The sequence below is a fragment of the Mustelus asterias genome, chromosome 5, assembly GCF_964213995.1.
Source record: "Mustelus asterias chromosome 5, sMusAst1.hap1.1, whole genome shotgun sequence".
Lineage (NCBI taxonomy): Eukaryota > Metazoa > Chordata > Chondrichthyes > Carcharhiniformes > Triakidae > Mustelus > Mustelus asterias.
In genome coordinates, this window is record NC_135805.1 from 115,987,667 (window position 1) to 116,012,910 (window position 25,244).

The 25,244-nt window shown below is 43.5% G+C and overlaps 1 protein-coding gene across 1 annotated transcript in view; it reads left to right on the forward strand.

The window, feature by feature from the left end:
• Positions 1-25,244, forward strand: part of arhgef10 (Rho guanine nucleotide exchange factor (GEF) 10) — a 305,202-nt gene that overhangs the window by 42,763 nt on the left and 237,195 nt on the right. The window contains exon 2 of the mRNA XM_078213587.1: positions 6,428-6,535. Coding sequence (XP_078069713.1) covers positions 6,499-6,535 — 37 coding nt within the window. The 5' untranslated portion in view covers positions 6,428-6,498. The remainder of the gene's footprint in view (positions 1-6,427; positions 6,536-25,244) is intronic.

Below are 25,244 nucleotides of genomic sequence, written 5' to 3' on the forward strand. Positions count from 1 at the left end.
CAAATGACAATGTTTTCTTGACATTACTTTATTTTGCTTAAGAAACCACATTGTTCTTGCTCCATTTTGAACTTTAGAAGCAACACAGTTCCAGCAAAACTTCCACTTAACCAAATCAAGTGGTGGGAACTTGCTAAACTGTAGATGGCTTGATCTATTTTTCTTGCAAGACCAGTTCATTATATTCTGGAAGATCTGCAATGTTTCAGTTGAATCTCAAGCCCAGTCTGGTTAAAGACATATGGCCTTACCGTTACAGCTTTGAATAAACAATTGGAATCTTGGAAAGTACAGCAGGGAAGGAAACCATTCAGCTATTCACTTACCTGGATGAGTACAGCTCCAGCAACAGTCAAGAAGCTCAGCAACATCCCGGACAAAACAACTTGCTTAAATAGCATTCCCACCCTAACATTCACCCCCTCCGCTATCCACACAACATGGCTGCAGTGTGCAATGCCTACAAGAAACAGTGCAAAAGCTTCTTTAATAGCGTTTCCCAAACACATGTCCTCTGCCATCTGAAGGGCAACAGGCACATTAGGGCACTGCTACCTCCATTGCCACCTCTAAGTCACGCATCATTCTGGGTCAAAATCCTGGATCTCCCTGCCTAGCAGTATCCTGAGAGAATCTTCATTGCATGGACTTGTAGCAGTTCAAGGAGGTAGCTCACCGCCACTTTCTCAAGGGGAATTTGAGTGGGCAATAATTGTTGGCCTTGCCAGCGATATCCACGTCCCATTAATTCTTGGACCTTGGGGAAGTTACAGTGTAAATCCAAATTTAATACTTTGTAGCAAAGAAATTAAGATCATCTACATCCTGACTTTTTTTTTGCCATCCTTCAGCCAATAGCAAGCTTCCCTCCTGCCACTCCAGTTCCTGTTGGGAAGCAGCCCTGATGAATTACTGAGGGGAAACAAATAGTGATTCCTCAAACTAATGGTGATTTATCAAGTTACTGTGATATTTATAGGAGCTGTCAGTTGAAAATTATTCCATATAAAGTACCCTTTTAGTAACTAATTATATCACTTTCAGCCTGTTTTTCTTTCAGATCTTCATATCCATTCTGTTGGTTAATGACTTGAATCCTGTGGGAAAAGCGAATCTGTGTCTGTGATAATTGAAGTTTTGAAGGAGTATTCGCTTCCTAAGTGGTGTATAATCCTTAAGTGTGCAGCTATTTCAAATTGTTATCGCTAAGCTGCTCCCCATGAGAGATGGAATAGCTTCTTAATAGTAGCTACAAAATTTAACATCCTTAGATCTGTATCTATAGCAACCAGGAGCACAATTAAATTGCATCTCAAAAAATGAACACATTGGGAAGAAGGGAGTTTGGGTGGGTGATCTTTAGGATAACCTGCACTAAATCCGTTAGACGTTCATGTGCTTCAGTTCAATTCAAGCCAAAAAATGTCGATTCATCTCACAAGCATGTGGGAAGCAACCCTAATATGTTACTGAGGAAAACCAAAATGTGATTTCTCAAACCAATCAAGATAAAACAAGTCACTGGTATTTAAGGAACACTGTCATTTGGAAATTATTCCATTCCATCGGGCCTGCACTGACAACAATCCCACCCAGACCCTATCCCCATAACGACACACCCCCTAACCTGCTGATACCCCTGCGTGGGTTTCCTCCGGGTGCTCCGGTTTCCTCCCACAGTCCAAAGATGTGTGGGTTAGGTTGATTGGCCATTCTAAAATTGTCCCTTAGTGTCCTGAAATGCAACGGTTAGAGGGATTAGTGGGTAAAATATGTAGGGATATGGGGGTAGGGCCTGGGTGGGATTGTGGTCGGTGCAGACTCGACGGGCCGAATGGCCTCTTTCTGTACTGTAGGGTTTCTATGATTCTATGATTAAGGGTCAATTTAGCATGGCCAATCAACCTATCCCACACATCTTTGGACTGTGGGAGGAAACCGGAGCACCCGGAAGAAATCCACATAGACAAGGAGAGAACGTACTAACTCCACAGACAGTCACCCGAGGCCGGAATTGAACCTAGGTCCCTGGTACTGTGAGGCAGCAGTGCTAACCACTGAGCCACCGTGAAGGTTGTTTTCCCTCTGGCAGTAATGGGTTATTATGGCTGTGATTTCAGCCTTGTATTCACTAAATCTCCAAGTGACCCAGGAATATTTTGCAAAAAAATTCCTCCCCTCCCTCGAGCAGCATCACTCTATCTAGGAAGATAAATCACTAATGAAATGTCGATGGATTATCTTTTACCTATGAACCATATAAGTCCGTGTTTTTGCCTGTAAAAGCAGGACTTCTCCAAGAACAGAATGTGACCCTTTGTCTTGTGTGCTGGCATTTTGACAACAATGGAATTGAACCCACACTTAGTTATTCAGTACAATGGGAGGAATTCTCCTTCACCCTCCCACTAAATAGGATTGCAGCAGACCGGGAGGAACATTTGGCTGCTGAGGCTTATTGCCACCTCACTACCCTGAATTGGATGTCGCGGCCCTCTGCTCGGATTGCCACTGGCTGGTGCTTTCTGGCCCACTACACACAGGCAGTGGCAGTGATTATGATCTGTATGTTCTGTCCTTGTCTGCCTCACTCATCATCTTTGGGAATGCCTTATTGTGGAAGGTGGCACGGGAAGCCCTGGCAAGTCATGGTGGCTCCCTCTTCATGGTTGCAACCATCAGTCCCAGGATTCAGCCATGAGTGCTGCAGCCTTTGGTCACTGGCCAAGCTTTCAGGGGAAATTTCACCGTGGCGGACGGCACGGTGGCACAGTAATTACCACTGCTGCCATACAGTGCCAAGGACCCAGGTTCAATTCCAGCCTTATCATTGAAATCATAGAAACCCTACAGTACAGAAAGAGGCCATTCGGCCCATCAAGTCTGCACCGACCATAATCCCACCCAGGCCCTACCCCCATATCCCTACATATTTTACCTGCTAATCCCTCTAATCTACGCATCCCAGGACACATTAAGGGGCAATTTTAGCATGGCCAATCAACCTAACCCGCATATCTTTGGACTGTGGGAGGAAACCGGAGCACCCGGAGGAAACCCACGCGGACACGAGGAGAACGTGCAAACTCCACACAGACAGTGACCCAAGCCGGGAATCGAACCCAGGTCCCTGGAGCTGTGAAGAGGCAGTGCTAACCACTCAGCCATCGTGCCGCCCTATCACGATTATTATCGATTGTTGGAAAAACCCATCTGGTTCACCGATGCCCTTTAGGGAAGGAAATCTGCCGTTCTTACCTGGTCTGGCCTACCTGTGACATGGAGTCATGATGTGGACTCCAGAGCCACAACAATATGGTTGACTCTCAACTGCCCTCAGGCAACTAGAGATGGGTAATAAATGCTGGCCAGCGATGCCCATATCCCATAAATGAATTAAAAAATAATACTCGACAGGCCAAATGGCCTCGTCTGCACTGAAGACGATTCTCTGATAAATTGTATTCCCTTGTGTTTTTTTTTGGTGTTGCAGTGACATATCTGCTGCAGTACCATCAGGCTCCCGTTGGAGGTAGGAGTGCTGCTGGATTGTCACCACCACCACCCCCCCCCCCCCCCCCCCCCCCCCCAACCACTATCACCAGTCAGGTTTGGGCAGGTTGATGCTGGATTTCTCCCTCTACAAGAAGGGTGCCAATAATTGTGATTCAGCTTTGTAGCTCCGTTTTCTTCGACATAAGGTGATCTTTCACAAGAAGGGATTTTTAAATTCCTTAAACAATAATTCCATTTAATAATCTAAAAATTCTCAGCAACCACAGTGCTGTTATAATTTTAACATCTAAATATGATCTATTTTTGGTAGATGAAATGAAATGCTGAATAGCCTCATTCTCTTGACTTGGCTGCCAAACTGTAATGTGACTCACATGCCAGAGAGAAAAGCCACCTCCCATTGAAAGGCGTGTATGTGTGATAATCTGTCGAAGGCGTTTATGGAATGACACTTATTAAAGACCGTACCTATTAAAGCATCAAACTATCTTTTCAAAAGTGTTTACAAATTTTGCAGATCGTGTTTTCATACACAGATATCAATTATGATCCTGATTTGTGTTGCATTCCATCAGTGTCACAGGTTTTTAACAAGCATGCAGTGGTTTGGGGGAAGGGGAATAGTTTTCCTGGGAAACCCATCATATGCATTGTTTTGCAACCAAATTGATAATTACTGGTGTACAAAGTGGGGAGTAAAATTGCTCAAATAGGGTTATTTGTGGCAGCCTCCTGTTTTTTAAACCAGGTCCCAAATAGTGGTCAATTGCAACATCCACATAATACCTCCTGTTCTGCATTCAGAAATATTAACCAACCTATCTGAAAGTCCATTTCTCAGGTTGCTCTTATCGCAACCTAATCTTGGGAACATTTTAATCATGGACATATGCCTGTAATTGAACATGCCTTTTGGGCAACATTGCAGATGATGAATCAGTGTTGCCCGTCGATGCGAAATCTAACTTAGGTGGGTCCAGATTTATGATTCAAATCCTTTGAGTCATCGTGTAAAGTATTTCTTTGAATAAAGCTGCTGTTACATGTTGGATGCATTGAGGGTTTTGAATACTTTTTATCTTTACTCTGCTCACTTTTTTTATTTCTCCTTGATGAGATAACAATGCTGTTTAATCAGAGATTGGATTGCAAATGGCTAACATTTTACCTGTGAACTGTACCCACAAACTCTTTAGAAGTACATAATATCCATTGGTTCTGAATTTGTTTAACTATTTACCATTCAGTTTTTTGTGGCTGAACCCTTAGAGTCAACTACTTAGCCTAAAAGTTTACCTTGTGCTTCTGAATTAGAGTTGGTTATGACAGGCCATGTTTTCAAAGTGGGACTGACTGAGAACCTGGCAGCCTGATGAATACAGTAAGAAGTCTCACAACACCAGGTTAAAGTCCAACAGGTTTATTTGGTAGCAAAAGCCACACAAGCTTTCGGAGCTGATGAATTGCAGGTGCTGATCCCTTGCCTCATTCACACGATGCTACTTTGAAATGTAAATGCCCTTATTCAACAGGAGATGAGCGTGGTGCCAAATTTAGTGATTTTAAGCACTGTTTGATTCCATCTATCTAGCAATAAACCTTAGTGCTTGTTTATTTTTGTTATGCCCTTCAGTGAATGTTGTATCTGTATTTGCAGACCCCTTTGCTCCTCTGCCACATTTAGATTTGTAGGTTCCAAGTAATATGTGATGTCTCTATTTTTCTTGTGGAAATTTGATATTTCTGACTTAACTTGATTGAAATTTATTTGCCAATTATAGTATGCAAGTTTGCTAATATTTTGTAATTTGTTGCAGTGCTTCAGGCCTTTATCTGCATCCCATTAACCGGGTGCAAATAAGGTTCATGCTGGCCTGGCAGGCAGGCATCCGCTGTAAATTCAAGCTGGCATGAAACCAATTTCTGGGTCTCCCGCCATATTCTTTCCCCACGCCTGCCTTCAAACCCATTGGCGGGGGCTTGTGAGAATTCCGCTGCCCATTGTTGTAATTCAGCTGTTCCCAGAAACAGCAAAATGAAAACTTTTCAGCTTTGACAAAGGGTCACCTGGACTCAAAACATCAGCTCTTTTCTCTCCTTACAGATGCTGCCGGACCTGCTGAGATTTTCCAGCATATTCTCTTTTGGTTTCAGATTCCAGCATTGGCAGTAATTTGCTTTTATCTAAGTTGCTGTACAATTCTGATTTATAAGTACCTTGTGTGTTATTTAATGAAGTCTGTGAAAGAGCATCTTTACAGGACTATTCAGAAAATTGGGAGGCAGGGCGTGGCAGTGAGATGTCAGGGGAGGAACTGTTTTGGGTCCATGGGTGACTGTTCAGATAATAGTTTTATTTTGCTCGATGGTTTGTTAATATATTTAAATACATCGTTTTAGCTGTGGGTATTGAGGTTTGTGAAGATGGCTGCTCAAAATGTATGGGTTGGGGTGGGAAGAAAATAGAGCCATTTAGTGGTGAAGGCTTTGGCCCTGCCTATTTGTGAGCTAAACTGATTTATGAACAATTTGGGCTCGTCAATGGGACATGTAAGCCAAACTACGTGGTAAACTTAAGAGTGGTTGTTTATCAAGTCACAATTTGTTCAGCTTGATGCAAGTGCATTACATTTGTGAATCATTAAACAAGGGATGTCTGTTGTAATTGAAAATTGTGAACACATACATAGGTGTAGTTTGCTAACTGACTTGGTGGTGAACCTGCTTTTACAATTTTTGTTACTGCTGAATGGTTTTTGCCACCATGTCTGTACAAGTTTGCATCTTCTCCAGATAAAGATAGAGGCTAACTACAGAAGTATCAAACTCTGGTCATTTCCAACCAAGCTGTTTTTGTTTATGTTTTCAGAAGAAATTTCATGGTAACTAATGATATTCCTTGTTCATACAGGGGACTAAATTCTACCCAGGGATGCACTGCACACTCCAATGAGAACATACCCTAAGTGAGGTCCTAGCAGCATGGATCAGGATGAATTCCCACCCCCTCCTCCTGAAGGTAAAAGTTAGGCAGTTTTTTAAGTCGCACCATGTGAAAAAATAATAAAATATCATGAAATCTGCAGGGGTGATTGCAGTGCCTCTGCTAACCAATGACATAATAGATAAGACTTGGTCTAAATGGAGGTGGTGAATTTTCACATATTTCAGGAATGCCCGAGTGTTGGGCATTTTTCACATTCTTTAAGTACCACAGATTTTTTCCACCCATTGTGATGTGTTTATGAATTAACTTTAATTCCTTTATTACAAGATCATTAAATTCTGGCTTTGGGTGACTGTAAAGAGTTTGCACTTTTTCCCCATGTCTGCGTGGGTTTTCTCCAGGTGCTCCGGTTTCCTCTCACAGTCCAAAGATGTGCAGGTTAGCTGGATTGGCCATGCTAAGTTGTCCCTTAGTGTCCCAAAATGTGTAGGTTAGATGGATTGACTGTGGAGGTGTGGGGTTATGAGGGTGGAGGGGTGGGGGAGGGGTGACACCTGGGTGGGGAGGGGGCAGGGCGCCTGGGTGGGGTGGTCTGTAGAGAAGTTGGTGTGGGCTCGATATAACTGAGTGGCCTTGTCTGCACTGTAGGGATTTTATAATACTAAATATGGAGAAGGCAATCAGGCCTATCTAAATTTATCTATCCTGAGAGATCCTCGCCTTCACATCGTAACATCAAATTGCTTCTTAAATGATTCAGGGAGGGGAGGCAGTGGCACAGTGGTATTGTCACTGAGCTAGTAATCCAGAGATGCAGGGTAATGCTCTAGGGAACCAGGTTCGAATCCTATCCTGGCAGATGATGAAGTTTGAATTCAATAAAAATCTGGAATTAAAAGGCTAATAATGACCATGAAACCATTGTCATTGTCAAATGAACTAGATGAAGCCCATCTAGTTCACTAATATCGTAAGGAAGGAAATCTAACACCCTTACCTGGCCTACTCCAGACCTACAGCATAAATGCTGTCTCAGTTAGGGATGGGCAATAAACGCTGCTCAGCCAGCGATGCGCACATCCTGTGAAAGAGTAAAAAAAAGTTATTGCTTCCTGTACAGATCTGGAAGTTTAGTCCGTACATCCTGGCACTAGAGTTTAAACTGAATGCAACTGCTTCACCTATGTGTGTTGTACAAAATACTTTTTTCATAAGCATCATATACCAATGGGCATTCTGATCATGAGATGGAACAAAACTCAGTCCAAAGATGTGCGGGTTAGGTTGATTGGCCATGCTAAAATTGCCCTTAGTGTTCTGAGATGCATAGGTTAAAGGGATTAGTGGATAAATATGTAGGGATATGGGGGTAGGGCCTGGGTGGGATTGTGGTCGATGCAGACTCGATGGGCCGAATGGCCTCTTTCTGTGCTGTAGGGTTTCTAAGAAAACAGCTAAAATTATCCTTTAATCTCATACATGAGAACATGTCTTGTCATTTTGTATTATAATGTATCTACCCAATAGTTAATGTCATTTTTGTGGCTCTTGCATATCACTGCAAACTACCCATTATACTGTAGGTTGCATTTTTAATTTGCGAAAAGATCCATAATGCATAATTTCATGGAGCTAATTTTAATTCATGTAATGACCATAATGTTAGCCACTCTTAGTAATCTTGTGAGGGCGTCTTTCCTTTCCCATAGTTGAGAAATTTTGTACATTAAATAGTGTGATTCCTACAACTGCCTGGTGTCCACTAATAATCAGCTAAAATACTTCCTTCAGCCATTGCTTGATAATGTTTCTCTGAAAAGTTGTATCCTTTGTAATGTTACTGTGTGCAAGGTCATCTTAACTGTGATATGTCCGTTACTGTTCTATACTCTTTCCTGATTTACTTTCTGCTACTTTATAATTTTATTTTATCCAACTGGTGAAACGTACTGTGTTATGTTTAGCCATGTCAGCAGATCTGACATTGCAACCTCTGCATTATTTAGCTGGGTTAACTGGATGTGCTCCAAAATCAATCGCTCTTCGAGACAAACTTAGTGCAGCTACATTACTCGCATCTTTTTGACAATGTGGAAAATTGCCCAGGTATATCGCATCCACAAAAAGCATGACAAATCCAACCTTGGCAATTAGCACTCCATCAGCCTGCTCTCTGCCATCAACAAAATGATGCAAGAGTTCATGGACAGTGCTATCAAGTGGCACTTAGCCACTATTAAGGTGGCAAGTAGAATATAATGTGAGAACATGTGAAATTGTCCTTTTGGCAGTCTAAAAACGAAGTATAATATCTAAATGGTGATAGATTGCAGCACTCTGAGGTGCAGAGGGATCTGAGTGTCCTATTGTATGAATCACAAAAGGCAAGTATGCAGGTACAGCAAGTAATTAGGAAAGCTAATGGAATGTTATCATTTATTGTATTATAAGAGAGGAAGTGTTAGGTTTTTTAGGGAACATTAAAACTGACAAAGCCCCAGGGCCTGATGGCATCTATCCTCGACTGCTCAGGGAGACGAGAGATGAAATTGCTGGGCCTCTGACGGAAATCTTTGTCGCTTCTTTGGACACGGGTGAGGTCCCTGAGGATTGGAGGATAGCGAATGTGGTCCCGTTGTTTAAGAAGGGTAGCAGGGATAACCCAGGAAATTATAGGCCGGTGAGCTTGACGTCCGTGGTAGGGAAGTTGTTGGAGAGGATTCATAGAGACAGGATGTATGTGCATTTAGAACGGAACAATCTCATTAGTGACAGACAGCATGGTTTTGTAAGAGGGAGGTCGTGCCTTACAAATTTGGTGGAGTTTTTTGAGGAAGTGACAAAAACGGTTGATGAAGGAAGGGCCGTGGATGTCGTCTATATGGATTTCAGTAAGGCATTTGACAAAGTCCCACATGGCAGGTTGGTTAAGAAGGTTAAGGCTCATGGGATACAAGGAGAAGTGGCTAGATGGGTGGAGAACTGGCTAGGCCATAGGAGACAGAGGGTAGTGGTCGAAGGGTCTTTTTCCGGCTGGAGGTCTGTGACCAGTGGTGTTCCGCAGGGCTCTGTACTGGGGCCTCTGCTATTTGTGATATATATAAATGATTTGGAAGAAGGTGTAACTGGTGTAATCAGCAAGTTTGCGGATGACACGAAGATGGCTGGACTTGCGGATAGCGAAGAGCATTGTCGGGCAATACAGCAGGATATAGATAGGCTGGAAAATTGGGCGGAGAGGTGGCAGATGGAGTTTAATCCGGATAAATGCGAAGTGATGCATTTTGGAAGAAATAATGTAGGGAGGAGTTATACAATAAATGGCAGAGTCATCAGGAGTATAGAAACACAGAGGGACCTAGGTGTGCAAGTCCACAAATCCTTGAAGGTGGCAACACAGGTGGAGAAGGTGGTGAAGAAGGCATATGGTATGCTTGCCTTTATAGGACGGGGTATAGAGTATAAAAGCTGGAGTCTGATGATGCAGCTGTATAGAACGCTGGTTAGGCCACATTTGGAGTACTGCGTCCAGTTCTGGTCGCCGCACTACCAGAAGGACGTGGAGGCGTTAGAGAGAGTGCAGAGAAGGTTTACCAGGATGTTGCCTGGTATGGAGGGTCTTAGCTATGAGGAGAGATTGGGTAGACTGGGGTTGTTCTCCTTGGAAAGACGGAGAATGAGGGGAGATCTAATAGAGGTGTACAAGATTATGAAGGGTATAGATAGGGTGAACAGTGGGAAGCTTTTTCCCAGGTCGGAGGTGACGGGCTCAATGTGAGAGGGGCGAAGTATAACTCGGATATCAGAGGGATGTTTTTTACACAGAGGGTGGTGGGGGCCTGGAATGCGCTGCCAAGTAGGGTGGTGGAGGCAGGCACGCTGACATCGTTTAAGACTTACCTGGATAGTCACATGAGCAGCCTGGGAATGGAGGGATACAAACGATTGGTCTAGTTGGACCAAGGAGCGGCACAGGCTTGGAGGGCCGAAGGGCCTGTTTCCTGTGCTGTACTGTTCTTTGTTCTTTGAATTGAATACAAAAGTAGGGAGGTTACGCTTCAGTTGTACAGGATACTAATGAGGCCACATTTGGAGTACTGTGTACAGTGTTGGTCATCTTACTAAGGAAGGGTATAAATGCTTTGGAAGCAGTTCAGGGAAGTTTTTCCAGACATGGAATGGCTGGTCACCCTTTTTAGGAAAGATTGGGCAGGCTAGACTTGTATCTGCTGGGGTTTAGAAGAGAATAAGGGGCAAGGTGATTGAAACATATAAGGTCCTTGGCACGATCCTTGGGGGCGACACGGTGGCACAGTGGTTAGTACTGCTGCCTCACAGCGCCAGGGACCTGGGTTTGATTCCTGGCTTGGGTCACTGTCTGTGCGGAGTCTGCATGTTCTCCCTGTGTGGGTTTCCTCCGGGTGCTCCTGTTTTCTCCCGCAGTCCAAAAGACATGCTGGTTAGGTGCACTGACCATGCTAAATTCTCCCTCAGTGTACCCGAACAGGCGCCGGAATGTGGCGACTAGGGGATTTTCACAGTAACTTCATTGCAGTCAGTCTACTTTTGACACTAATAAATAAACTTCAATTTAGATCCTGAGTGGTCTTGACAGGAAAGAATCTAGAACTAATGATCACTGTTTAAAATTAATTAATTAAAGCCCATTTAAAATGGAGATGAGGCAATTTTCTTTGTGAGGGTCGTGAGTATTTGGAACTCTGTTCTTGAGAAGGCAATAGAAGCAGATTCTTTGAATATTTTTAAGGCAGAGGTGGATAGATTCTAGGTAAAGAAGGGGATGTTAGGTATTCAGGAGTATGCGGAGTGCAGATTTGAGCTTATTAGATGAGCCATGATTTTATTAAATTGTGGAGGGGGCTCAAGGTGCTGAATGGTCTACTCCTGCTCCTCATTCATTTGTTCATAACCTGCTTACTGATGCTCAGTTTGGATTCTGCCAGGGTCACTTGGCTCCAGATTCATTATGGCTTTGGTGCAAACATGGACAGGGAGCTGAATTCCTGTCCATGAGGTGAGAGTGCTCAAGTCAGCATTTAACTGAATGTGGCGTCAAAGACCCCTCATAAAACTTAGGTTACTGGCAATCTGGAGATAAAACCCTCAACCAGTTGGACTTTGTTCTGTATTCTTACCATTCGTGAGGTAAAGAAGTTTCTCCTATTCCCGATTTGATTAATTAGTGATAATCTTACAGTTATGACCTTTGGATTTGGACACCCCACAAGTGAATTATTTTTTGGCTGCTTTTGTTATCAATGCCACACATGCGCTGCTCTGATGTTTTACTTTATTACGGCATTGCAAGTGACGGAGTCGGCAGTGGCTAGGATCAAAGATGGCGCTGCTCCAATTGTGGAGCATGATTTGGGAATACGTGAAGTTGTTCACTTTGGCAGGAAGATTTGAACAGTATTACTTAAATGGAGGATGACTGAAGAATTTCAAGATGCAGAGGGATCTAGATGTTTTAGTCATAAAACATTAGTATGTAGATACAGCAACCAATCAAGAAGGCTAATGGAATGCTATCCATTATTATGAGAGGAATTGAACATAAAAATAAGGATGCTATGCTTCAGATATTCAGTAAGAGTTTTAACAACACCAGGTTAAAGTCCAACAGGTTTATTTGGTAGCAAATGCCATTAGCTTTCGGAGCCCTGCTCCTTTGTCAGATGGAGTAGATATCTGCTCACAAACAATGCACACAGAGACACAAAATCAAGTTATAGAATACTGATTAGAATGCGAATCTTTACAGCTAATCAAGTCTTAAAGATACAGACAATGTGATTGGAGGGAGCATTAGGCACAGGTTAAAGAAATGTGTATTGTCTCCAGACAGGACAGCCAGTGAGATTCTGCCAGTCCAGGAGGCAAGCTGTGGGGGTTACTGATAGTGTGACATGAACCCAAGATCCCGGTTTAGGCCGTCCTCATGTTTGCGGAATTTGGCTATCAGTTTCTTCTCAGCGACTCTGCGCTGTCGTGTGTCGTGAAGGCCACCTTGGAGAACGCTTACCCGAAGATCAGAGGCCGAATGCCCGTGACCGCTGAAGTGCTCCCCCACAGGAAGAGAACAGTCTTGCCTGGTGATTGTCGAGCGGTGTTCATTCATCCGTGTGTCGCAGCATCCGCATAGTTTCCCCAATGTACCATGCCTCGGGACATCCTTTCCTGCAGCGTATCAGGTAGACAACGTTGGCCGAGTTGCAAGAGTATGTACTGTGTACCTGGTGGATGGTGTTCTCACGTGAGATGATGGTATCCGTGTCGATGATCCGGCACGTCTTGCAGAGCCTGCTGTGGCAGGGTTGTGTGGTGTCATGGTCACTGTTCTCCTGAAGGCTGGGTAGTTTGCTGCGGACAATGGTCTGTTTGAGGTTGTGCGGTTGTTTGAAGGCAAGAAGTGGGGGTGTGGGATGGCCTTGGCGAGATGTTCGTCTTCATCAATGACATGTTGAAGGCTCCGGAGGAGATGCAGTAGCTCCTCCGCTTGGGGAAGTACTGGACGACGAAGGGTACTCTGTCCACCGTGTCCCGTGTTTGTCTTCTGAGGAGGTCGGTGCGGTTTTTCGCTGTGGCGCATCGGAACTGTCGATCGATGAGTCGAGTGCCATATCCTGTTCTTATGAGGGCATCTTTCAGCGTCTGGAGGTGTCTGTTGCGATCCTCCTCATCCGAGCAGATCCTGAGTATACGGAGGGCTTGTAAAGAAGCCATCCCCTACGGACAAGCCCTCCATATACACAGGATCTGCTCGGATGAGGAGGATCGCAACAGACACCTCCAGACTCTGAAAGATGCCCTCATAAGAACAGGATATGGCGCTCGACTCATCGATCAACAGTTCCGACGCGCCACAGCGAAAAACCGCACCGACCTCCTCAGATGACAAACACGGGACACGGTGGACAGAGTACCCTTCGTCGTCCAGTACTTCCCCGGAGCGGAGAAGCTACGGCATCTCCTCTGGAGCCTTCAACATGTCATTGATGATGACGAACATCTCGCCAAGGCCATCCCACACCCCCACTTCTTGCCTTCAAACAACCGCACAACCTCAAACAGACCATTGTCCGCAGCAAACTACCCAATCTTCAGGAGAACAGTGATCGCAACACCACACAACCCTGCCACAGTAACCTCTGCAAGACATGCCGGGTCATCGACACTGATGCCATCATCTCACGTGAGAACACCATCTACCAGGTACACGGTACCTACTCTTGCAACTCTGCCAACATTGTCTACCTGATACGTTGCAGGAAAGGGTGTCCTGAAGCATGGTACATTGGGGAAACCATGCAGACGCTGCGACAACGGATGAATGAACACTGCTCGACTATCACCAGGCAAGACTGTTCTCTTCCTGTGGGGGAGCACTTCAGCGGTCACGGGCATTCGGCGTCTGATCTTCGGGTAAGCGTTCTCCAAGGCGGCCTTCGTGACACACGACAGCGCAGAGTCGCTGAGCAGAAACTGATAACCAAATTCCGCACACATGAGGACGGCCTCAACCGTGATCTTGGGTTCATGTCACACTATCGGTAACCCCCACAGCTTGCCTCCTGGACTTGCAGAATCTCACTGGTTGTCCTGTCTGGAGACAATACACATTTCTTTAACCTGTGCCTAATGCTCCCTCCAATCACATTGTCTGTATCTTTAAGACTTGATTAGCTGTAAAGATTCTCATTCTAATCAGTATTCAGTAACTTGATTTTGTGTCTCTGTGTGCCTTGTTTGTGAGCAAATTTCCACTCCACCTGACGAAGGAGCAGCGCTCCGAAAGCTAATGGCATTTGCTACCAAATAAACCTGTTGGACTTTAACCTGGTGTTGTTAAAACTCTTACTGTGTTTACCCCAGTCCAATGCCGGCATCTCTACATCAGATATTCAGGACATTGATAAGACCACGTTTCGAATACTGTGTGCTGTTTTGGCCTCCTTATTTAAGGAAGGATGTAAATTCATTGGAGGCAATTCGGAGGAGCTTTGCTAGATTGGTGCCTGGAATGAACGGGTTGTCCTATGAGGAAAGATTGCAAAGGCTGGGCTTCTTTCCACTGGAGTTAAGAAGAGTGGGGTATGATGTGATTGAAGAATATAAGATCCTGAAATGTCTTGACAAGGTGGATGTGGAAAGAATGTTTCCCATTGTGGGTGAGTCGAGAACTAGGGGGCGCTATTTTAAAATGTGGGGGCGCTACTTTAGAACAGAGATGAGGAGAGTATTTTCTGAGAAATGTGTGACTGTGGAACACGCTGCCTTTTAAAGCAGTGGAGGCGGGGTCAGTGAATATTTTCATGGTGGAGGTAGATGGATTCTTTTTAGGCAAGCTAATCGAAGGAATTTGGAATTCAAAACACAAATGTATCTGTCGTGATCTTACTGAATTGTACAGCAGGTGTGGCTGACACAATTTGTGCAGGGCAAACCTAGACTTGAATTTACTCGTACATAATGTGAAGTTATCCTATTTATTTCTATATTCGTACTTCTCTATTTTGTGGTTGCTTCTTAGCTTGTGTTTGTATTCATTGTATATGTAAGAATGGAATTGAAATAAAAATTGGAATTCCAAAACAAGCTTACATTAGGATCCTGAGCAAAATTTCTGCAAGGTCTCTTTGATAAATCAGTGAAGAAGTTCTGTCTTTTCAGCTGTTTGCTGTGAAACTGTGCTATAATTTGTAAATGGGTCAAGACCCAGAGACTAAAGTGTTGTTAGGAATTCAGTTATTGTGTGGAGCAATTGGCAAGATGCACAATGAACCTCAAGTAAAATAACTAATCACCACCTAACTTTGTGTGCACTGTGCAAAGGTTCGCCTTCATAGGGAACCTTTAACTCTCTTTGAACTGAATATGGTTAAATGTGTTCTTGAAAATGGGTAGAGAAAGAATAATGATTTGTTTTTAATTGTTAAGAAATGCATTGGCAATAGGTCAAATTCCCAAGCTTATCAATCAATACAAAATGCCCCACTAACATTCAGGCTGATGACTGGCTGAAGCCATGTTAATTAGGCAGCGCCATTAAAATGAAATAAACAGCATATCAAAATGCTTGATTTAAGTCGGCATCTTTTAAAACAGTAGAAATCTTAGTGGTTTTCTGCAGTACATCAAATGAATCCTTGATGAGTTTTCACTCTTGAATTGATACTGATGAGGAATCCTTCTGAAAGTTTCCTTCTGTATAGCAGAGCAACTAGATGGGATTTTTGGGGTTTTATGGTTGCAAAGCGAGTCTGCTGCTCACCCAACCTCTCCCCATGTGCACCTGAAATATGGCGTGGTGGCATCAGATCGGCAACACTGTGCTATCGTGCCAATCTTCAATGTTGCGGAAAGTGAGCGGGCACATTAATTGGAAGCTCACCCACCATTTTGAAAGCTATTGAGTTTGTTAAAGAGCCAAGTATGTCATTTTTTATTCCCGCTGTGTTTTCCGGGTGTCAGACGGGAAAGGTTTTGGGAATGCTTTATGGCAGGTATGATGATACAAGCCACCACCTGATACAGACTTGCCCCTTTGCATATGTACATGAGGAAAATAATGCTTCTCCCGTTTCCCAGAGGGGAAGGGGCCTGAAAGATCTTGGGCTGTGCCTGGTTTGCTCGACGTTCATCCATTGTTTTTACAACAGAGCAACTAAAGGTGAGGTTTCTAAATGGAAGGAACATTGTTGTGGAATCAAGAGGAGTAGAATTGCAGGAGTCCACTGATTCCTGATGCCCCCCCTCCCTCCCACCAATTACCAAAGTACCGCTCCACACACACACATTCTGCCAAGAATCCCCTGCTGCTGCAGTAATAAAAGACATGGGCAGATATAAGCAGCTAATGGTGTTGTGGTCACTGCCAAATACTTCTGACAGCTGGTGAACTGTGCATCCCCTTGCTTCGGGCTATTCACCCTAACCTAGGTGAATCTTACTCATTGTGAAAGAATGATGATGAGAAATTTAATTTTATCCTTGCAACGCTGAGTAGCAATGGAATCTGCTGAAATATCAAGCTATTAATATTTCTATATTGTAGACTTTTTTTTGAATATTCAGGCTGTGTGAACTCACTGTCTTATGGCCAATTACTGCCTGATAAAGTGCCACATTGTACTTTTCAGAAGAAAGCACCAACTTGTATTGCTCAGCAACAAGGATCGATTGGCCAACTGTTTGCACTTATTTGAAAGTGCAGATCTTCCGTTAACCATTTTGTAGAACACAGTCTGCAGCTTTGACAGGATATTTGAAGAGGTCCAAAATCAAAGTAACCAACAGATCATTACTTTCTATCAGTCTGTAATTTCCTGTCTCACTAATTACACTTCAACAATGGCATTTTCACAGAATTGTCACGGCACAGAAGGAAGCCATTTGATCCACTGTGTCTGCACTGCTCTCCAAACGAGTACCATGACTTAGTGCCATTCCTCTGCTTTTTCCATGTACCCCTGCACATTGTTTCTATTCAAATAATCACCTAATGCCCTATTGAATGCCTCGATTAAACCTGCCTCCACCACACTCCTTGACAGTGTATTCCAGACCTGAACCACTCGTTGTGTGAAAATGTTTTTTTCTCACATCACATTTTCTTCTTTTGAAAATCACTTTAAATCTGTGACCTCTCGTTCTTGATCCTTTTATGAGTGGGAACATTTTCTCCCTCTCTACTCTGTCCAGACCCCTCGTGATTTTGAACATCTCTATCAAATCTCTCCTTTGCCGCCTTCTCCCCAAGGAGAACAGTCCCAACCTCTCCCATCTATCCTCATAACAGACATCCTTCTTATAGTGTGGTGCCCAGAACTGTACACAATATTCCAGCTGAGGTCTAACTAGTGTCTTGTGTAAGTTCAGCATAACCTCCTTACTTTTGTACTCTATGCTCCTATTAATAAAGCCCAGAATTCTATATGCTTTATTAACTGTTCCCTCCACCTTTCCTGCCACCTTCAATGATCTGTGCACATATGCACCCGGGTCCCTCTGCTCCCTTCAAGAATTTTCAAGGTCATATTAGCCCCGGAAGCACTATGTTTTATAGAATGTTTGTCTGTTTGATTGTCTGTCTCTCTACTAATACCAGCCAGCATCACCCCCCCCCCCCGCCCCCCCCACCTCCCCTCCTCCTCCACCTAGGCATCTTATTCCAGTTATTTTTATAATCATGGATTATTTTACATACATCTTTTTGGGATGAGAAGTTGAGGTTGGAGGACTAAGATTATTTTACTTTGTGATTGTCCTGTTTAATTGTTTTCTGTAAATTGAACATAGCTGGTAACTGCACCCAGTGCATGTGTCTCAATGCTTTAAGTACTAAGGGTGTATTATTTTCTCTGTCATTCCTCTGTTCACTTTTGTAACCGTCATTTTACAACTTTAGTTTTGCTGTCATCCTAGTTGTTGTTGCCTGAACCTTTATCACCGATAGATTCACTTTTCGATTAATGGATCGGGGATAATATTCTAGCTCTGTTGGAAGACTAGTTCCTCGCATCATTTGGCTCAGATTCATTGTAATCTAGTATGTCTTTGCAGTTCATGTAGAACTGTGAATGTTTAAGTGGCAACAAAATGAAATTTTGGGGAATAAGCTAGGATGCTGATTGCTAAAAATGTCTCATTCTTACTGTGGTCATTGTCAACAAGGCAGGCTTTCTGTGTGAGACGGGGACTGCATTTCGATGAATATGGATCAAAAGGTTACAAGTTGCCCTTTAATGCCTTTTGCCCAAGGCAGACATAGAGTGTCATTTGATGTTGAAATTTCATAACAATCAGTCAAATGACAGCATAACTACAATGGACCTTTTCTTTATGGGATGTGCCTTGAATTAGATGGGAAATAGAAGGGTAGAACAGGATGACTGTCAGCTATTTGGAGAAAATACTCAGTCATTATTCAGATTGCAGTCGGAAGGAACTTGTCTTGAGTGTGTACATCATGGCAGTAGCTCTCATGTATACAGGTTTGTATTTAATTTTGACATTAATAAGAATTTACTGGGACGAGAACTTCTTGACCATGTTGGTGTTGAGCCCTCATGTGAAAGCTGCCAGAATTGTACTGAGTTTGCATATCAAGTGTAATTTTGTTTGCTGTTTGTGGCATATTACATATTTGAATTTGTCTAATTGTGTAAATAAGCATAAGGATGGATATTTGATGTAAATTATTTTCTCGAATGGAGTTGCCAGTTATTGAGCATTTTGGGATAAAACTCAAAGATTCTCTTGTATTTCACGCCAGATGTTGAACTAGTGTAACGGTGAAAAATCTCCTTGTGGATATTTACATTTTCATCGCTGAATTTGTGAACTGTTTGTCTCTTGGAACTCTGTATGCGGTATGCATTATCTGAATTTGTCCAATATTTAGTCTTCCAGACACTATGTTATTTAAACCCTGTACTGCTTAGGCCATGACAAACTTAGACTTGCACATAATGTGCATGTTTGAATTTATTATTTGAATTAAGTAGAGGAGGCAAGAATGTTTTGAGAAGCACGAATAGATCTGTTAAATTAATGACTAGCAGTGCTTTCATTTAAATGCAACTTATACTGTACTTCAAACAATGCACAGATCTTCTATTCGTATTCCTAGGGACAAGTGTTTGTGTTTATTTTGAGGTTTGGGGCTTTAGTGCACTGAGAGTCTAAAATTGGGGAGTCTAAGGCTTGGTTTCAAATGCTGGCGAGCATTGAGGCGTCAAAGCTGCCTTTAGAGAATCCACCACCAGTTATCTACCTATTTCCATTGAAGAAAAGTTGAATGGGGTGTATAACCAGTGGCCAATCAGCTGTTGGTTGAGTTGTGCATCTACAGAAATAGAATTTCATTCCATTATCTTTGCTTCTGAGGAAGGGGAACAATTCCTTTTTATTGTGATGAAATATACAGGCAGTATAATGAATTTGCAGTATAGTGACCAGTTTTGTGGCAACTAGATCACTATATCCCATTATTTATCATAACACATGGGGATAAAAGTTAGCCATAGCTTGCTACAGTACTCTGGTTGTGGATCAAAACGGCTTTGGTTTCACGTCCGACTCCTCCAGGGACTTGAGCACAATCTAGGCTGGCACTTTTCAGTGCAGTACTGTGTTGAAGTAAGATGCCTGACACACCCAGGGACACAACAGAAGACTTCGAAACTGGCTTTCTTCTGTTTGTCAATAAGAGAAGAGTGGAAAATAACTTGCTGGTGGCAGAGTGGAATATTTTCAGCCTTGAGATTTGTCACAGTTTTGCAATGTAATTCACAGCAGTGTGCAACAGCTCTACTGGAATATTGTTAATTCTATTTTAGAAAACGATGGTTGGAAATTTCTGTTCTCCCCTTTATTATTGATGGTCTGCCTCGCCATCTCAAAGGGTTTATATTGAATGCCCAGCAGAATACTGGTGTACTGATCAATCCCCACTCCCTTCTCCTCCAAAGTTTGCAGCTGTGGGATGCATCTGTGTCTGTTGGCAGTGTTGATCATGACGTGTCAAGTAATCATCTCTCATTGTTTCTTGGCATTTAGTTTAAAAAATGCACCATGGAATCTGAGCACTCTTAGCTGTGGTATCCTGTTGGATCATGGAAATTCCTCAACTTGCAAAATGTTTCCTGAGTGATTTTCATTACTACTGAGCACTTTCCCTCTCTATTTCTCCCATTCCTGCCCCCTCCCAACAAGTGGCTCATAATCAGCAGATATATTGGTAGCAGCCTCGAGCTGAGAATTGTAGCCCTACTTGTGCAACCTGGAAACTTCTGGGATGGAAACACGTGGACCTTGAAAGGAACTAAGTCTCTGCCAGTCCCTTTAAAAATCCAATGGGATTGGAGGGGCAGGTAAATGGGTACTCCATTCCAGAGGTACTTGGGCACTGAGATCTAATTTATCATCAATACTGATAAACCTGGTGACAACAGATGTACCAGGGCATGAGTTGTCGGTTCCAGTATTGACCTGAGTGTTCAGGTCTGGAACTTGACACAAGATCTCGAGGATCCAGGGATATTTTTCAACCTCCTTACAAAGGTAATCTATATGCAGCGCAGTTTCAGTTTCTGGGAAACTGGTGCCCCCTAGAGCTATGAGCTGAATGACTTCACCTAGAATTCTCCTCTTCTGGAGCAGTCAGGTTCCTTGGTGGTGTGAATGAGTGATGCAGACTTTGGAAACAGGTACATACCTCTGTGGCCTCTCAAATTCTGGGAATTAACCACCCCATTCCTGTGGCTGTGGATTATCAACCATCGGATGTATGAACTTTTTAAAGAAAAATAGGTTCAAGTTTAGAATGTATTACCATAAATATCATCTTTTTGTTAACCACTTGATAAAATGGCTGGTCAATGAGCTCCCTGTAGGTATCCTTTAATCTAATGTTGTTTCTGCACTAGTTATGTGCGTTCATAAAATTCCACAGACACTAGAAATCATAGAATCCCTGCAGTGCAGAAGGAGACCATTTGTCCCATCGAACCTGCACCACATCTCCGACACAGCATTTTACCCAGGCCCAATGCCCACGCATTTACCCCACTAAGCCCCCTAACCCACACATCTTGGGACACTAAGGGGCAATTTAGCATGGCCAATCAACCTAACCCGCACATCTTTGGACTGTGGGAGGAAACTGGAGCACCCGGAGGAAACTCCCGCAGACAGGGAGAGAATGTGCAAATTCCACACAGACAGTCACCTAAGGCAGGAATCAAACCTGGGTCCCTGGCGCTGTGAGGCAGCAGTGCTAACCACTGTGCCAACATGCAACCCATGAAATTAAGCATCTGCTTAAAAATACCACCCTTCTAGTCTAGATATTCATGTCCATTGTAGCTTGTAAGTATAATGCATGGTGATTGGAAAAAAGATGGAGATACATTACACTAGATCCTGTAAAAGCGTCATATGGACTCAATTTTAACTGTGTCTCTCTCCAATGATGCTGCCAGATGTGCTGGGTTTATCCAGCAATTTCTGTTTTTAATACATTTGATCTTCTTGTTGTATTTCACGTACATTCCAATAGCATTTTAAACAGAGCAAGAAGTTCCTGTCTTGGGTGGGAGCTTCATTGTAACTGAAGACTGGATGACATTCTTTGTCCTGCACCTTAATTTTTAGCATACAAAGCACTGAGTATAAATCACACCCATATGTCTCAGGTTGCTAAAAGATCAAATGCTGATAGGTATTTAAAGGACATAGCAAGAAAATTCAGTTGGCAGGACTAAGTACACTGATGACTTGTAATAAAGCAATCTCCATGTATCTGAGTTTCTTGAAAGGGGGTAACAGTGGAAGGGTCAGGCTGTACCAGAGGTGTGCTTACTGGTACCCTAGCACTCCCAGAGGTTTATGTAATTCCCTTTATGTTGAGTTACTGTGTGTACAGGCCTGAGCTCACGAAACAGGTTGCAGCATAAACTCCCATCACAGTGCTGAGATTCTCCCCCCACCTCCCTGCCAACCCACTTCACCTCCATACGATTTTGGGCACTTAATATATTCTGTGCTGTAAAATTCTTTGCTCCAATCATTTTTCTTTGATAGTTACAATCCAAAAGGGCTGGGCCTAAACACACTGCAAAAATTCAGACGCTCATTGAAAGGTCAAAGTTGAGCTGAGTTATTACAATCAGAATGCATGATGGAACATTATAAGAATTGAGCTTTGTTCCTGACATGCTTTGTCAGTGACTTAACTTCCTTTAACACCTCTAAAGATTGGGGTGTAGTCAGCTTTGTAATGAGTGTCCAATAAAACTGTAATAGGAATTTGTGACACCCAGCTACTGAGGTGCTGTTTTATAACAGGGCAGATGCTTCAATTCCAACGCCTGTAGAATTGCAGGAATGCACTTGCTGTGCAGAAACTACACCAGATTCAAGGTTACCCGTAGATATCTCATTGACCAGCCAATCTCTGATGTAGTTAATAAAAGGTGTGTATCACTCTTGGCTCAGAACTTATTTTGAATCATTCCGTTCTACAGACCTTGAAGGTACCCCTCATTTCTCCATACTTCCAACCCCAGCATCTTATACATTTCAGATTTCCTTCACTCCATCATTGACCATACTTTTAGCTGTCCAAGTTCTGGAATTCAGTCCCTAAGCCGCTCTACCTCTCTTTAAAACGTTGCTTACAACATACCTATTTGAGCAAGCTTATGGTCACCTGTCCTAATGTCGTCCTCTTTGGCTCAGCATCAGTTTTTGTCTGTGAATGCCTTGAGTTACTACTGCATTAAAAGCGCTGTATAATTTCATCTTGTTGTATGTTTATTCTGCAGTCGTAGCCAGGCTGGGATGCTAGGAGTATTAATGTTCCAGATGTTCCAGAAAGGGCAATTTTGTCCAGGATTTTCCAAGCTACTTATTATCCAGTGACTGCCAGAATGAAAGGCATGCATTGATATCAAGTTTTTCATGACCATCGGATGTCCTGAAGCACATTATAGCTAATGAGGTACTTTTTCAAGTGTAGTCACTATTGCAGTGTAGGAAACACAGCAACCGCTTCACACTCCCACAAACATGTAACATGATGATGACCAGGGGATTTTGCTTTTGTAATGCTGATTCGAGGATAGATATTGGGCAGTGCACAGAAGTAACTCCCAAACTCTTCATCAAAATAATGCCATGGGATCTTTTATATCCCCTTGAGGGGGCGGATGGAAGCACAGTTTAACATCTCATCAGAAAGGTGGCACTTCTTACAGTGCAGCACTTCCTCAGTATTGTAGTGAAGTCTTGATTTTTGTGCTCAAGCGATGGAGGGGGATTTGAGCCCAGAACCATCTTTCTTGGAGGCAAGATACTGGAAGAGTTTGCATGACAGATACTCATCCACCTATATCTTCTGGTGATAGGGTTGAGTTCAGTTGTGATGCTGTTCATTACTGAAGACTTGAGTTTTCCAGATGAGAAAAAGAGATGCTAATCTTTGCAGCTTGCCTGGGAAACAACTGGATTGTGTTGGTGTTGTCATGGGTACTGCAACCCTGAGAAATCTTTATGCTTTAAACTCCCCATTGGAGCTTCTTGATGCTACCAGCTACTACCACAGTGCTGAGACCAAGAACCACAGTACCAAGAACAAGAGGGGCACACAGTCATGGGAGTTGGAGAAAAAGAGATTGCAGAGGAAGGGTTGCGGGAGGTGGGGTTCAGCATGTGGAGAGAGGGGAAAAGGACGAGAGTTTGTGGTGAGGAAGACTAAGAAAAGTAGATTGGGGATTTGGGGTGAAGTGGTGGTATTGCTCTTCTCCTTTTCGTCCAGCTCTTTGCTGTTCACAACAAGATTTTTGTAGGAGAGTTTTAAGTATCTTGGTGTTGTGATCGTAAAGATTAGACATGAAACAAACTCACTGATAGGATTAAATAAAAAGGCAAGATTACTATTTATTCACACAGCACACAATGAAACACTGAATCCCTCACACACAACAGGTGCACAGAGTGTTTACTTAGGTTATTAACAGACCAACGAGAAAGAAATGACATGTTTTAAATGAACTCTTTAAGTAGAAAAGAATTGCAGGCCTGATGAGTTCCTGCTCTTGATTCTCTGAAGATAAATGGAGGTTGAATGTCTCTGGGGGCGATCTTACCAGCTCGTCACAATCAGGGCCAGTGATTGGCAGGGGTAGGGGGTGGTCTGTTTGGGAGGGGTGGGGATAGGTGGGTGCGATGTCTGGAGGGAGGCAGTTTTACTCTGGTTCAGAGAGGGGCAGGGCCTAAACACGCTGCAAAGCCCAGCTTCAGATTGGGTGCTCTTTTTAAGTGAAATTGCAGACCCCCCCCACTCCCTCCGTGCCCCCATGGAAATCAGGACCGACCCAATGATGGCGTGCCCCCGCACAGGGTTCCAGCGGTCTCTGAGCACCCCCCGGCATGGTCATTATGACTGGTCTTCATTTGTGGAGACCAGCAGTAATTTGTGCCGTGTTCCCACTGTGTCTGAGCGTCAGTGAATCCCGGGAGCAGGGAGAATCCGCCTTGAAATTAAAGGAATATTTAAATGTGCTAATCTGGTTCCGGTCCTCGCTGGGCGGAAGCCAGGTTACATCTGGGCACGGGTGGTAGGAAAATCCCAAAGAGGATTCTTGCTCGTGCTAAATGTGCTAGGCCCCTCCCCTGCGATCCTCTGATTCACCAAGATCTACACGTGAGCACGTGGGGCCAGCAAATCGCCTCCATGGCCTCACATTTTGATTGTGGAGTAAAAATGACCATCGCCTTCATGTATTCACAGGCATATAGTACGAGCTTGACAAGGATAAGAGAGATTTTGGGAATCGGGAGTCTGGGGAGATGCAGTCAGGGATAAGGGGAGACGAAGGATTAATGGAAGTGTGAAATGGGGAAAGAGAGTCAAGGTAAAAGAGTGGGGGCTGGGGGTGGGTGATTAAGCAGAATGTGTCAGGAATGAGGGAAGAGAGACTAAGGAAAGTGAGTCAGGAGAAATGGTTTGGGATGTGAAAGGGAATACAGTACATGTGGTCAGGGTGATTGGATCCTGAATGGGCAGGACAGAGGAAGATGGACTCGAGCAGGAAGAGAGTGAGTCTGAAGAATGGGCTAGTGATGCATGTACGGCCCAGCATTTCCTACAGACCCTGGAGCCACAACTGCAGCAGCATACTGAGTAGCTCCTACAGATTTGCCATGAAATTGGGGCATTTAATTAGTGGTTTTCATTCTGGGGAATAGTGAG